Genomic DNA, 16236 nt, shown 5'->3' on the forward strand with positions numbered 1-16236 from the left:
ACATATAATAAAATCTGCGTATGGAAGATCTTCACGGTTATCCACAAAATACCTGAAGTGAAGGCCTTCAGGTCTACACGCGTAACCAATGATCTACAGGCTTGTTTTTTAAATGTTATGTACCTATTGTAGTACATATAACAGAATCTGCGTATGGAAGACGTTCGCGGTTATCCAAGAAATACCTGAAGTGGAGGCCTTCAGATCTACATGCATAACCAATGATCTACAAGATGGTTTTGTAAATGTAAGGTCCCTTTAATATCGACTCATAGAGGTTTCACAGTAACAGAATCTGCGCATGAAAGCCGTTCGCGGATATCCAAGAAATATCTGAAGTGGATCATTTCAGATCGACACGCGTAAATAACGATATAAAGGCCTGTTTTGAATATATAATGTACCCATTATTTTTGCCTTTCTCATACAACAAAGTTGTACCGAAAGGCTATCATTTCACTCCAAGAACGAACTTTTTATAGAAGGCCCGGAGACCCATAGTGTTATATACCAATCAACTCGACTCAACGAACTGTATGCATGTGTGTATGTGTGTGTATTTTTCATTTTTTTTTTTACAAGGGTTAAAGGCCTTCAAAAATCTGCGCTACAGACACCTCGAGCATCCACACTATGCTCGAAGGCGAACAGGGATGGGCTCCTCCCGACCTGCTAAAAATGTGCCTCCCGGATAAACCGGGTCCCTTATCCTCCTTGCCTCGATCCCCCCGAAACCACAGGATGCTGCGACTACTTCGGGGGGGGGGGGAGGGGCTGTGCTCATGCACTTCTTCTAAAATCCCGGCCCCTAGCTTAGGCTAGTTCGCCGACTGGCTTGCTGAGATCCACTTCTACGTTGTCTCGATCCCTCGGCGGTCGTGCCGCAAATTTCCTCACTCGAATCCTCCTGACTTCCCCCGGCGTCGAGGGTGGTCCACCAGTTCCGGTGAAGGAAACTTCCGCACTGATGGTGCCCCGACTACCGGCGGCTATCGCAGGGGACGCTTTCGCACATTGCGCCGTCTTCGTCTTCGGGTTGCAGAGGTGGTCCGACAGTTCCGGTGGTGTATGTGTGTGTATGTGTTTGTGTATGTGTGTGTATGTGTGCACAAAAGCTAAGAAAAACATTAGACAACTTTTCTTATAGCAATCCTTAGCCGATTTTCTCGCAACAAGTTTTATTCGATAGAAGGCAACGCCTAGTTGATCGCGTTTGAAAGTTATTACGAAAATTAAACCGAGCCATATAAGCGACATATAAGGTTGGTGTCTTGACTAAATGCGAGAAAGGCAGTATCACTATTCGGTGAACTAAGTTGGGTTTTTTTTTTCTTTGAGGTCGTTCAACAATGATGTCACAGGTTTTAGGAGGGCAGGGGTTTGTAAGATTTTGTGACACTGCATATACAAGGTATACAAAAAAGCGTGACAGAGGAGGGAGGGGGGTCTAGAAATCTAAAAAAATAGTGGACGTCATATTTGAATCATCCCTTTATTTGTGTGTTTTTTAAGTTTAACATCAAGTTCAACACAAATGTATTCAATATGAAGAGAGCATAAACCATATTTAAAATCGGAACATTGATCTTCAGCTACGCGTGAAGATCAAATTGCTTATTCCAGGGATTTCTTGAATGACCAAGAACATATGCTGTGAGGGCATTCTGTTATTGGTACTACAGAGAGCATTTGCCTTATTTGAAACCGGAAAATTGATCATCAGCTACGCGTGTAGATAGGAAGGCCTTACTCCAGGGATTTCTTGGATGACCAAGAACATATGTTGTGACCGCATTCTGTTCTTTGTACTACAGAGAGCATGTACCATATTTGAAACCGGAAAATTGATCTTCAGTTACACGTGTAGATCGAAAGGCCTTACTCCAGGGATTTCTTGGATGACCAAGAACATATGCAGTGAACGCATTCTGTTCTTTGTACTACAGAGAGCATGTACCATATTTGAAACCGGAAATTTGATCTTCAGTTACGCGTGTAGATCGGAAGGCCTTACTCCAGGGATTTCTTGGATGACCAAGAATATATGCAGTGAACGCATTCTGTTCTTTGTGCTACAGAGAACATGTACCATATTTGAAACCGGAAAAGTGATCTTCAGTTACGCGTGTAGATCGAAAGGCCTTACTTCAGGGATTTCTTGGATGACCAAGAACATATGCAGTGAACGCATTCTGTTCTTTGTACTACAGAGAGCATGTACCATATTTGAAACCGGAAATTTGATCTTCAGTTACGCGTGTAGATCGGAAGGCCTTTTTTCAGGGATTTCTTCGATGACCAAGAACATATGCAGTGAACGCATTCTGTTCTTTGTACTACAGAGAGTATGTACAATATTTGACACCGGAAAATTGATCTTCAGTTACGCGTTTAGATCGGAAGGCCTTTTTTCAGGGATTTCTTCGATGACCAAGAACATATGCAGTGAACGCATTCTGTTCTTTGTACTACAGAGAGTATGTACCATATATTTGAAACCGGAAAAGTGATCTTCAGTTACGCGTGTAGATCAAAAGGCCTTACTCCAGGGATTTCTTGGATGACCAAGAACATATGCAGTGAACGCATTCTGTTCTTTGAACTACAGAGAGCATGTACCATATTTGAAACCGGAAAATTGATCTTCAGTTACGCGTGTAGATCGAAAGGCCTTACTCCAGGGATTTCTTGGATGACCAAGAACATATGCAGTGAACGCATTCTGTTCTTTGTACTACAAAGAGCATGTACCATATTTGAAACCGGAAAAGTGATCTTCAGTTACGCGTGTAGATCGAAAGGCCTTACTCCAGGGATTTCTTGGATGACCAAGAACATATGCAGTGAACGCATTCTGTTCTTTGTACTACAGAGAGCATGTACCATATTTGAAACCGGAAAATTGATCTTCAGTTACACGTGTAGATCGAAAGGCCTTACGCCAGGGATTTCTTTGATGACCAAGAACATATGCAGTGAACGCATTCTGTTCTTTGTACTACAGAGAGCATGTACCATATTTGAAATCGGAAAATTGATCTTCAGTTACGCGTGTAGATCGGAAGGCCTTACTCCAGGGATTTCTTGGATCACCAAGAACATATGCAGTGAACGCATTCTGTTCTTTGTACTACAGAGAGCATGTACCATATTTGAAACCGGAAAATTGATCTTCAGTTACACGTGTAGATCGAAAGGCCTTACTCCAGGGATTTCTTTGATGACCAAGAACATATGCAGTGAACGCATTCTGTTCTTTGTACTACAGAGAGCATGTACCATATTTGAAATCGGAAAATTGATCTTCAGTTACGCGTGTAGATCGGAAGGCCTTACTCCAGGGATTTCTTGGATGACCAAGAACATATGCAGTGAACGCATTCTGTTCTTTGTACTACAGAGAGCAAGTACCATATTTGAAACCGGAAAATTGATCTTCAGTTACTCGTGTAGATCGGAAGGCCTTACTCAGGGTTTTCTTGGATGACCATGAATATATGCAATGAACGCATTCTATTCTTTGTACTACAGAGAGCATGTACCATATTTGAAACCGGAAAATTGATCTTCAATTACGCGTGTAGATCGAAAGGCCTTACTCCAGGGATTTCTTGGATGACCAAGAACATATGCAGTGAACGCATTCTATTCTTTGTACTACAGAGAGCATGTACCATATTTGAAACCGGAAAATTGATCTTCAGTTACTCGTGTAGATCGGAAGGCCTTACTCCAGGGATTTCTTGGATGACTAAGAACATATGCAGTGAACGCATTCTGTTCTTTGTACTACAGAGAGCATGTACCATATTTGAAACCGGAAAATTGATCTTCAGTTACGCGTGTAGATCGGAAGGCCTTACTCCAGGGATTTCTTGGATGACCAAGAACATATGCAATGAACGCATTATGTTCTTTGTACTACAGAGAGCATGTACCATATTTGAAACCGGAAAAGTGATCTTCAATTACGCGTGTAGATCGAAAGGCCTTACTCCAGGGATTTCTTGGATGACCAAGAACATATGCAGTGAACGCATTCTGTTCTTTGTACTACAGAGAGCATGTACCATATTTGAAACCGGAAAATTGATCTTCAGTTACACGTGTAGATCGAAAGGCCTTACTCCAGGGATTTCTTGGATGACCAAGAACATATGCTGTCTACCACGAGGTCTACCATATATTTTCTCTGTACCACAAGGAGCATGTACCATACTTAAAACAGGACTGCAAATCTTTGTTCCTGAGCTCAAGCCATTTCTTGGATAACTGGACGACCTATCTGTGACTTTATGCAGAATAACGTTCGTTTCGGTCAATTTTGAAAGTCAAACTTAAAAGTTTACTTCGGTTCCAGTTAACAAAAATTTCCTATTGCAATCCCATTTCGACCGCATAAAAATGGTTTCGATTGTGCTGCCATTCAGTTAAATGCCTCAGTCTGTCAAACAACTAACACACATGCTTCACATGTACGTGGGTAGTGCTGCCAACTGATTTCTGTTATGAAATTATTTCTCCTGTTTCAAACTTTTGGAATAGTGGAAAATTTTAGTGTGAATGACGAGTGTGTATGAAAAATATTTATTTGGAAGACTTTTCTTTTATTACACTAGCGGAAAATTTTTGAAAAACCCACTTTTATTGACTGCATGATGTATTATCAGATGTGTAACATAAGATTATTTCAGTTCAAGCTGCCAGTTTGGCAACGCGTTTTTCGACTATAAACAAGGCGACGAAGAAAATAAATTTCAAACGCTCCAAAGTTTGAAAAAACAGATCATTTGAACGCCTTCCGGTAGTTATTTTTCAATTATTTTTCACTTAAGCAATAAACATTGCTTTTATTTAGTGCGCCGTGAGAAATTTATGTGAAAAAGTGCGGTGAAAAGCAGTGAATTAAGTTGATTTTGGTGACGGTGTTGCGCGTCTTCTGCAGCAGTGAACGAGCTGGATTTTCCTTCGTCGCACGGGTAACGTAGGAAATTGTGAAAAAGTCACTGCCGCAAAGTTAAATTTATCTGTATTTCAAGTAAGTAACACCGGAATGTAATTTAAATGAATGCAGATCGTAGTGTACACTTTTTTCTATCTCGCCAGATGGTTAGTTCATTATTTTAGTTTACGATTCGCGAGTATTTAGTGATTTAGAATTTGATATGACGAATGCTAGCGCCATGGACGAATTAGCGCATAACCCTATAAACGCAAAAAATCATCGCAACAACCTTTAAACGGATGCTGTTGGTGTGCTCTACAAGTCAATGCGCTATTCAATGGCGGATTCGTCCAACTAATTCGGCTGGGATACGACATTGTGAACATTGCGAATCGCCCTGATTTTCAAGCTTTTAAGTGCATAAAAACACTGCTTCCCCTTAAAGTTATCATAACATCTTTCTTCTTCTTCATGCAACATAGAATCACCAATAGTGTGCGGGTCACGACATATGAAATTCAAATTCCATGCATAGAAATAACCAACCAAACCGCCAATCTCTACCAGACTATAGTCCAGTCAGACATCCGCCGCGCGAACTGATAGTCAAAACACAAACAAACACAATACTCACTTGCATCGAGTCGGCGCTGATTATTTCCCCACCGAAGCGCTGCGCCAGCTCGATCGAAAGTTTCGTCTTTCCCGTACCGGTCGAGCCGAGAATCACCACCAGCGGTTTCACACGCGTATCCGCGGACGTTGTGGCCATCTTCGCGACGGAAAACACCGGAAAATTTGCACTCCGCAGCGGAAAACCTGAACGCAAAACGGCACGAAAATCCCCGCGTAGCCACAACATGCTCTACTCGCACGCGGCGGGAACTGTCAAAACCGCGACGTCGGACGACGACGGCACGGCAGCCGGCCGGCCGGTCTGGCTGGCGGCAAGCTGCGACGCCATCACTATAGCGCTCTCATGCACAGCACCAATGCTCGAGACCTCGACGTGGATGGAGAAACGGGAGAGAAAATAACTCATTCTGTTGACGGTTAACCGGCTTCGGTTCGAGTGTACGAGCAAGAAAGATATACCTAGTACAAGCGTCGCCGATGGAGTAGCTGTAGATTGGAAGAGGAATCAAAACAAAACCGTTGCGAAAAATGCACGTGGATTTGTTGTGAACCGGCACAGTAGGCCACGGTCACCGGTTGTCCATGAATGCGAATTTATGACGAAGAGCTAAGCTTCGTAAAGATTAGGTGGAAAATATGAATGCAACTTGCATTCGCAAATCTAATATTTAGGTAAGATTGTTTTCCGCACATTTTAAGGTTTGCAGCAGTTAAAAATGTCATACAATAGGATCAGTGTGTATCTCAAACATTCAATACACCATAATTCAGATATCATATAACTAAAATAAAGCAACATCTAAAAACACTAAAAATAAATTGCAGTTGGTATAATAAGTGATAAAATAACAAAGAAACCCTTGGAATAATATTTTTTTTGCAATTCTGGATCATAATATCTTGTAAACCAGATATCGTCTTTGAGTGATAAAACGGCCTACTTTTCCATACCAACGAAATGGATGCTTTAATGAACATTTTGCAACTCATATGGGTTGCATAATATTAATTATAACACTCATTTGGGTGCTATCATGAAAAACCAACACCAGAACAGTCGTTACGTGCGCCCCATAATAAATTAAATAGTTTGGTGTTCATGACATACAAAATTTCCAAAGGCAAGTACATCTATCGCTTCACGGCTCATTGAACTTTGCAATGTGGCACGGTAACAAGGAATCTGATTCTTCTCCGCAACAACAACGTACAACTCGTGCTGAAAAAATCATCTTTTTGCAACTTGTTGCACAAACTACTATTTGCTTTGAAATATAAAAATACACAGGATTTTCTTTTTACACGATTTTTTTTCGCTCGTATTTTTGATCGTGTGACTTCAACTTACCACCAAAATCTTTGCAACATGTTTAAAAAAAACCCAGATTGATCCACCTAGCAGTGATTGTGCCTTTCTCGTCCATATTTAACAACTCAATTAACCCTTATCCTCCCTTGATACTTTTTAGGCACTAAAAAATGACTTAAAAAAATCATAACTCCGTTGATTCTCAACCGATTTTGACGATTCACCTACCAAACGAACCGGTTAGGTCTCTAGTTTTCAAACCTGAGAAGAGAATCGGCATTGGCCACCTGGTTCCGGAATAATTCCGGGGTCGAGTGGGGTACCTTTTTTTTTCCAAATCAAATGACCATGCTAAAAGTCTTAAATCTAATTTTTTGATGTGTCCCACTTCATGAAATCACGAGACATGTTCAATAGTGCTTGTTCCAAGGTTCCCTGGTGGGTTTGGACAGGTTCTGCGGCATTCCGGGGACCTGGTTCCCCCGGGACGTGGCCACTTTTCGATTTGATTCGAAACCCTCTTGCGATGTCTCAAACTTCATGATTTTGCGCAACAAGCTCAATAGAGTCTAATTTGAGGTACCTAAGTGGTTCTGGTCAGGTTCCGTGGCATTCCGGGGACCTGGTTCCCCCGGGGAAGTGGCCACTTTTTGATTTGATCCGAAACCCTGCTTGCGACGTCTCAAACTTCATGATTTCGCGAAACGAGCTCGATAGAATCTAATTTGAGGTAGCTGAGTGGTTCGGGTCAGGTTCCGTGGCATTCCGGGGACCTGGTTCCCCCGGGGAAGTGGCCACTTTTCGATTTGATGCGAAACCCTTCTTGCGACTTCTCAATCTTCATGATTTCGCGAAACGAGCTCAATAGAGTCTAATTTGAGGTACCTGAGTGGTTCTGGTCAGGTTCCGTGGCATTCCGGGGACCTGGTTCCCCCTGGGAAGTGGCCACTTTTTGATTTGATCTGAAACCCATCTTGTGACGTCTCAAACTTCATAATTTCGCGAAACGAGCCGATAGAATCTAATTTGAGGTAGCTGAGTGGTTCTGGGCAGATTCCGTGGCATTCCGGGAACCTGCTTCCTCCGGGCAAGTGGCCACTATTCGATTTGATTCGAAATCCATTTTGCGACGCTTCAAACTTCATGATTTCGCGAAACAGGCTCAATAGAGTCTAATTTGAGGTATCTGAGTGGTTCTGGTCAGGTTCCGTGGCATTCCGGGGACCTGGTTCCCCCGGGGAAGTGGCCACTTTTTGATTTGATCCGAAACCCTGCTTGCGACATCTCAAACTTCATGATTTCGCGAAACAGGCTCAATAGAGTCTAATTTGAGGTACCTGAGTGGTTCTGGTCAGGTTCCGTGGCATTCCGGGGTCCTGGTTCCCTGGGAAATGGCCACTTTTCGATTTGATCCGACATCCATCTTGCGATGTCTCAAACTTCATGATTTCGCTAAACGAGCTCAATAGAGTCTAATTTGAGGTACCTGAATGGTGCTGGTCATGTTCAGTGGCATTCTGGGGACCTGGTTTCCCGGGAAATGGCCACTTTTGATTTGATCCGAAACCCATTGTGCGACGCCTCAAACCTCATGATTTCATGAAACGAGCTCGATAGAGTGTAATTTGAGGTACCTGTGTGGTGCCGGTCGGGTTCCGTGGCATTCTGGGAACCTGGTTCCCCTGGGAAATGGCCACTTTTGATTTGATCCGAAACCCATTGTGCGACGCCTCAAACTTCATGATTTCGCGAAACGAGCTCAATAGAGTCTAATTTGAGGTACCTGAGTGGTTCTGGTCAGGTTCCGTGGCATTCCGGGGTCCTGGTTACTCCGGGGAAATGGCCACTTTTTGATTTGATCCGAAACCCTTCTTGCGACCTCTCAAACTTCATGAGTTTGTGTAACGAGCTCAATAAAGTCTAATTTGAGGTACTGGAGTGGTGCTGATAAGATTCAGTGGCATTCTGGAAACCTGGTTCCCTTGGGGAAGCGGCTACTTTTCGATTTGATTCAAAACCCATCTTGCGATGCCTCAAACTTCATGTTTTCGCGAAACGCAGTCAATAGAGTCTAATTTGAGGTATCTGAGTAGTGCTGGTCAGGTTATGTTACATCCTTGGAATCTGGTTCTACCAGGTCCCTTTTTGATGTGATCTGAAACCCATTTTCCGTCGTCTCAAATTTCAAGATTTCACGAAACGAACTCAATAGATTCTATTTCGAGGTATCTGAATGGTGTTCATCAGGTTTCGTGACATTCCGAGAACCTGGTTCTCTTGGAGATGTGGGCTTTTTTGTAGTGATCGGAAACCCATCTCTAGACAAACTTCATGGTTTCACAAGACATTTTCAATAGAGATTTTTTCAAGGTACTCGAGTGGTGCATGTTATGTTCCGTGGCGTTCAGGGAATGTGGTTTACCAGGCAGGTTCTTGATGCATTTTTAAACCCTTCCTGAATCGTATCACTTGTGTCAGGTGGAAACTATCCAGAAGTACAAAATTTCTCAGAATACTCGAGAGCATGTACAACATTTTAGAATTTCATGTTTCGTTGTTCATGTTACAGATTACATGATTCAGGATTCAGAATACATAGAGCAATTTGATCATCCCCGAGGACACCAGGTTACTGACATAATGAGAAACGTCTTCTTGTTTCGCGAGATCATGAAGTTTGAGACGTCAAAATATTGTTCAGTCCAGTTCACATTCAAAAAAGACCAAATCCCCCGGAGAACCAGGTATCGAGAAGTCATGAAGTTTGAGACGTCGCAAGAAGTCGTAACCGCAAAAAGTTGCCGTTTCTCGGGGGAACTAGAATCCCGGGATGCAACGGAACCTGACTAGCACCACTCAAGTACCTTTAAATTGAGCTCGTTCCGTGAAATCATGAAGTTTGAGTCGTCGCAAAATGGATTTTAGATCACATCAAAAAGGACCACTTCCTTGATGGACCCACGATGCCACGTTACCTAACCTGCACCACTCAGGTACCTCAAATTAGACTGTTGAGCTCGTTTCGCAAAATCATGAAGTTTGAAACGTCGCAAGATGGGTTTCGGATCAAATCCAAAAATCAGCGACTTCCCCGAGGGAACCAGGTCCCCGAAATACCACGGAACCTGACCAGAACCACTCAGGTACCTCAAATTAGACACTATTGAGATCGTTTCGCGAAATTATGAAGTTTGAGACGTCGCAAGATGGGTTTCGAATCAGAACGAAAAGTGGTCACTTCCCCGGGAGAACCAGGCCCCCGGAATGCCACGGAATCTGACTAGAACCACTCAGTTACCTCAAATTAGACTCTTTAGAGCTTGTTTCGCGAAATCATGAAGTTTGAGACGTCGCAAGAAGGGTTTCAGATCTAATCAAAAAGTGGCCACTTCCCCGGGGGAAGCAGGTCCCCAGAATGCCACGGAACCTGACCAGTACCACTCAGCTACCTCAAATTAGACTCTATTGAGCTCGTTTCGCAAAATCATGAAGTTTGAGACGTCGCAAGTAGGGTTTTGGATCAAATCAAAAAGTGGCCACTTGCCCGGGGGAACCAGGTCCCCGGAATGCCACGGAACCTGACCAGAACCACTTAGGTACCTCAAATTAGACTCTATTGAGCATGTTTTGCAAAATCATGAAGTTTGAGACATCGCAAGATGGGTTTCGGATCAAATCGAAAAGTGGCCATGTCCCGGGGGAACCAGGTCCCCGGAATGCCGCAGAACCTGTCCAAACCCACCAGGGAACCTTGGAACAGGCACTAATGAACATGTCTCGTGATTTCATGAAGTGGGACACATCAAAAAATTAGTTTTCAGAGTTTTAGCATGGTCATTTGATTTGAGAAAAAAAAGGTACCCCACTCGACCCCGGAATTATTCCGGAACCATGAGGCCAATGCCGATTCTCTTCTCAGGTTTGAAAACTAGAGACCTAACCGGTTCGTTTGGTAGGTGAATCATCAAAATCGGTTGAGAATCAACAAAGTTATGATTTTTGAAGTCATTTTTTAGTGCCAAAATAGTATCAAGGAGGATAAGGGTTAAACAATCAAATGCATTATCGGGAAATTCGTTGAAATTTAGCATTTTTTGTCTAGCTTGCATGGGTTGATACTTCAAGGCATTTTATGGCATGCTATAACTTATTACTATGTTTCATAACTATTTTAATATTTAGAATTTTTTGGAATGCGCAATCGTCATGAAATTCAATAGTGATCAACTACACTTTATTCTCTGTCGAATGTAATCTCTGTCGAGAGAATCGATTTAGAATTACTATGTAAAAAAATGGCTAATGTTTTTTTATGGCACATGTGCACGTACACACACATACACACGGACAGACAGACATTTACTCAGTTCGTCGAGCTGAATCGTTTGGTATATAACACTATGGGGCTCTGAGCCTTCTATAAAAAGTTCGATATTGGAGTGAAATGATAGCCTTCCGGTACAACTTTAATGCACGAGAAAGGCAAAAATCCTGAATAAATCAAAGAAGAATCACTTGATAATTTATATGCGTTAAACATTCAGGATAAGTGCAAAATTGAGAAAATGTAAATGGTGTAAAAACAGAATCCAGTGTATTCCAATTCCTCAACTTTTATATGAAACTAATTCTAATAAGATTAGAAATTGAATTTCAATATGAAAAATGTACGAGAAATCTTCAGAGGTGTAGAGTAGAGTGGGGCAAGAGTACGCACTTAGTTTTCAATCGATCATGTGGCCCTTATGAAGCAAGCTTCTGCATATCAAATCAGTGTCGATGATTCATATACTCTTCCTTTATGTTACCGAGTGGAAAAAATATTGAAATTATTGAGATTCGTTTAAGTAGAACCCTTATTGCAAGACAAGTGAAAAACGCACTCTTACCCCACCGGTGGGGTAAAAGTGCGCATCGGGTGGGGTAAGAGTACGCATTTATCCAATCATGTGCTTTAAGTATATATTAACACAAATAAGAGTTAATAACATTTAATTGATGTTTAATGAGCATATATTAGGGAATGTTTAAAGATTACGTAACTCATAAAGGCGGAGGGGGTGCACTTTCATTCGAAAAACCATTGTTTTTAATATATACAAAAAACTACAGAGGTAAAAATATATATCAGGTTTCACGTGGCGTATACAAAGGCATTTTCCTAAAAGAAAGTCCACCAATCACGTAACGTAAAATTTGGCTATTTCATCACCCCTCCCCCCCTATCTTACACTAGTTGTATGAATCCTCTAAAAATTATATGGATCGTCACACATCTCACAACCCCTCCCAGCTAAACGTTGCGTAATTTATGAATGTTTCTTTTGATTAAATGAAATTATCATTTAGATGAAATTGTGTTTTCGTACTATGTTTAGATGTACAACAAGTCCTAATACAATTTCATTATTTCGCTTCAGTGCTTTGTTCGCTAAGTCCTTTCTAACACCGAATTACTTCAACATATCCTAAAAACTTGTGATAATTTCTAGTCCTGTCCCTTTTTTCTTAGTTGTGGATCTTTACGCTTTGGAAGAAGTCTTATTTCGGCCGGAGATACGGGTTTGACATCATAACTTGAAGATTCATATGCGTACTCTTGCCCCACCGGTTCCTGCGTACTTTTACCCCACAGTCCCAAAAATTATTCAAGTAATGGATTTGACTTCTTGGAAAACTAACCGGATTGGTGTTCTGTACCATAAAGTACTCTATACAATAGGTTATCGAAATGGTATAATGTTCACCTGATTGAACGTATATATGGTAATGAAATACTAGTTGCGGAAATCCAATTATTTTTAGTAAAATGACCAAAAAGTTATCTAACTCCATATCTCCCTTGTTGTTTATTCAAATCGTTTACAATTACACATGATAATAGTTGGCCAGAATACCTGTCAAACTGATGCAGTGCTGCTAATTTATCTTTTTTTATTACTTCAAAAAATCGAAAACGTACTCTTACCCCACGCGCACTCTTGCCCCACTCTACTCTAGTATGATAAGACAGAATGTATTGACACAAAACATGTCTCCAGTCCTGGCCAAGTTCCTGAGCGATTCTCAATATTTTTAGGATCGATTGGTTCTGTCTTTCGACCTCTCCGTTCTGCTGAGGACAATATGGAATAGTATTGACTAACCTTATTCCGAACTCATCGCAAAAATGTTTGAACTGCTCGCACCCTGCGTTGAACTGTGGACCGTTGTCAGCTCGGATGGTAACTGGTACGCCATAGCGACAGAAGATCGTTCTAGTTCATCAATTGTATGTCTTGTAGTGGTTTTTGTGCATCTCGCAGACATCGACATATCGACTGTAGTAATCTACAGCAACAAATAGAGTTTCTACGTTTGGAAGCGGCCGAAGAAAATCTATCGCGATGTCCTCCCAAGGACCAAGTGGCAGCTCCTTTTGGATCACTGGCTGTGGAGGATCTGAGGTTGAAACTAGGAGACATCCTCGACACATCCTTACGAATGCCTCTACGGCGGCATCCATTTTTGGCTACCACACAGCACCCCGCAGATGAGATTTCATTGTACGCATCCCCAAATGACCTTCATGGGCAATCTTGATTACTCTATCACGCAGCGAAGTGGGTCTAACTATTCTATCAGCTCGTAGCAGATCATCTTCATATCGACACAATTCACTGACCATTACTCGAAAACATAGTAGTAATTTTTCTGTTACTCCTTTCTCAATCGCTTCTAGCACTTCCTGAATCTCTGAATCCTTCAGCGATCCCTTAACGATTTCATCCCAACGAAGAGCAACGGAGGTTGCGGATTATAAAGCAACTTGTTTCACAAACATTTCTTCTCTCGGGTCGAATGGACCTGGAGTAAGCATACTCAATCGAGAAAAAACATCTGTCAAATTTCTCTCACCCGACATATGGCTCACTAAATAATCAAACGCTTGTAGCCGAAGAACCCATCGTTCCATTCTTGTACATGGCCGCGATCGTTCAGTGAACAGGTAAACCAATGTCTTACAGTCTGTTAAGATATCGAATTGGCGACCATACAAATATATTTGAAATCTTTCAACGCTCCAAGCAATTATTGCTAGGGCCTCTTTCTCTGTATGGCAATAGCGCAATCAATAGCGTTTCTCGGTATCGGTGAGTGATTTTGACGCACAAGTAACAACTCTACTGTTACCTGCTGGGTCAGTCTGTATCAGTATTGCTCCTAATCCTGTAGGACTTGCATCGGCCATAACTGTAGTTTGATGCTGTTTATTGAAAAACCCCAATCGCAAAACCTCAGTGATCACAGCCTTAATACTTTCAAAAGACATTTGGTGTCGCGTAGACCATTCGAACACTGACTCTTTCTTTGACAGCATACGAAAGGTTCATCAAGAGTTGCCAAATTTTGTAAGAATTTGTTTAGGTAATTTGCAAGGCTCAAAAAACTGCGTACTTCAGCCTAATTTTCCGGTTGTCGGAACGATTGGATAGCAACTACCTTATCATCCGCAGGAGCAATTCCCTCTGGTGATATTTTGGGTTCCAAAAACTTAATATTTGTTACCCCGAATACGCATTTATCCCAGTTCAGTTCGACTCTACGTTCTTCAAAACGTTCCAACACCTGAAAACATAACATAATAAACAAGAAATTTGATTATCATGAAAACCGATATTATAACATACATTTTCACTGAAATCATGAAACAAATCGTTAATATGAGTAACGTACCTCTTTCAGCCGCTCATCGTGCTCCTGTAGTGTGGCACCTTCGATCATCACATCATCTAGATACCATGAAGTTCCTTCACATTCCGCTAATATTTTGGTTCATTACATTGGAACATCTCGGGTGCAGTAACGAGACCAAAAGGAAGTCTTTGAACCTGAACAGTCCCTTGTTCGTGATGAATATGGTAACGTCCCGTGACTCCGGCGCCAGTTCAACTTGCAGGAAAGCATCTTTGATGCCCAGCTTACTCCAGTATCTCCCCTTGCCCAGCCTGGCTAAGTATTCATCCACAACAGACAATGGATGCCTCTCACGTAGGACCGCCACATTGACACGATGAAGATCCAAGCAGATTCTTGGCTCGCCGTTGCTCTTCCCAACGACGACCAGCGGAGAAACCCAAGAAGCAGGTCCTTCCTTTATCTCGATGATATCCTTGAGCAGTAAATGCTCCAATTTGCAATTCACCATCTACGACATAGAACTCTGCAGAAACCGATCTATTTCCAACCTTAACGTCCGTAATAAACGTACCAACGATGGGCAATGGTGAATCACTTGCGTAGCCTTTTAGGATTCGGGAGCTACCCTTGTTGCATTGACGAACGACGACTTTAGCCCGCTTCAAGCTATCCCAAACTATGACCAGAATCAGGTTGGCATCGGATTCCGAATCAACCAGTAGTTCTAAACTTACTCCCCCCACTTCGCATTAGAGCACATTGGTATCATTACCAGAATAGAACGCATATGCAATCTGCTGAACATACGGCTCAGAAGTTTTCTCCTCTTCTACTGCTCGTATGTGACCCTGATCATTCGAAGGCTCCGCAGATGGCAACAAATGTCGAAATGTCCGTTTACTTTGCATCCATGACACACGACGTTATGTACCGGGCACCTTCTGTCAGCAGAGATATGATCACGATGACCGCAATTATAGTACCGATAGATTTTCGGCCTGAACGAACTGACTTGCTGCTATTTGGGCCTCTTAAAATCGCGACGAGTAGCCGGCTGCATACGATGATGGATGTAGTGATCAGATGTGGTGATTTTGGGTGTCAGGCCATTAGGCCGAAGGCCGTTAGGCCGAAGGCCATTTGGCCGAAGGTCATTAGGCCGAACGGTCATTAGGCCGAACGGTCATTAGGCCGAATGGTCATTAGGCCGAATTAGCAAAAAGAAGCAAAAATTTAAAAATGAGAAGTGCTTTCTTCACCTTACCCCTTCTTTCTTCTTGCTTCTTCCTTCTTTTATCTCTCTTCTTCTTCCTTTTTTTTCTTTTTCACTCTTCCTTCTTTCTCCTTACTATTTCCTTCTTCTGTACTATTTTTGTCTTCTCCCTTCTTTCTTCTTATTTCTGCATTCCTCTTCCTTCTTTCTTCCTTCATTCTTCTTCTTCCTTCTTTTTTCTTCTTTTCCCCACCCTTCTTCTTTCTACTTTCTTCTTCTTGGTTCCTTCTTCTTTCTCCTTTCTTCCATCTTCTTTCTTTCTTCCCTCCTTCTTTTTTTATTCTCCTTTCTTTTTCTTTTTTCCTGTTTGCTTCTTTTTTTCTTCTTCCTTCTTCCTTCTCAATTATTCCTGCTTTCTTCTTCATTTTTCCTTCTTCGTTTTTTTCTCCCTTC

The 16236-nt window shown here is 42.0% G+C and overlaps 1 protein-coding gene across 1 annotated transcript in view; it reads right to left on the reverse strand.

The window, feature by feature from the left end:
• LOC134207975 (tRNA dimethylallyltransferase) overlaps positions 1 to 6234 on the reverse strand; it is a 494434-nt gene extending 488200 nt beyond the window's left edge. Inside the window, exon 1 of the mRNA XM_062684077.1 lies at positions 5580 to 6234. Within this exon, the coding sequence (XP_062540061.1) occupies positions 5580 to 5807 (228 nt within the window). The 5' untranslated portion in view covers positions 5808 to 6234. The remainder of the gene's footprint in view (positions 1 to 5579) is intronic.
• Between the last annotated feature and the right edge of the window lie 10002 nt (positions 6235 to 16236).

This window comes from Armigeres subalbatus, chromosome 1 (assembly GCF_024139115.2).
Source record: "Armigeres subalbatus isolate Guangzhou_Male chromosome 1, GZ_Asu_2, whole genome shotgun sequence".
Lineage (NCBI taxonomy): Eukaryota > Metazoa > Arthropoda > Insecta > Diptera > Culicidae > Armigeres > Armigeres subalbatus.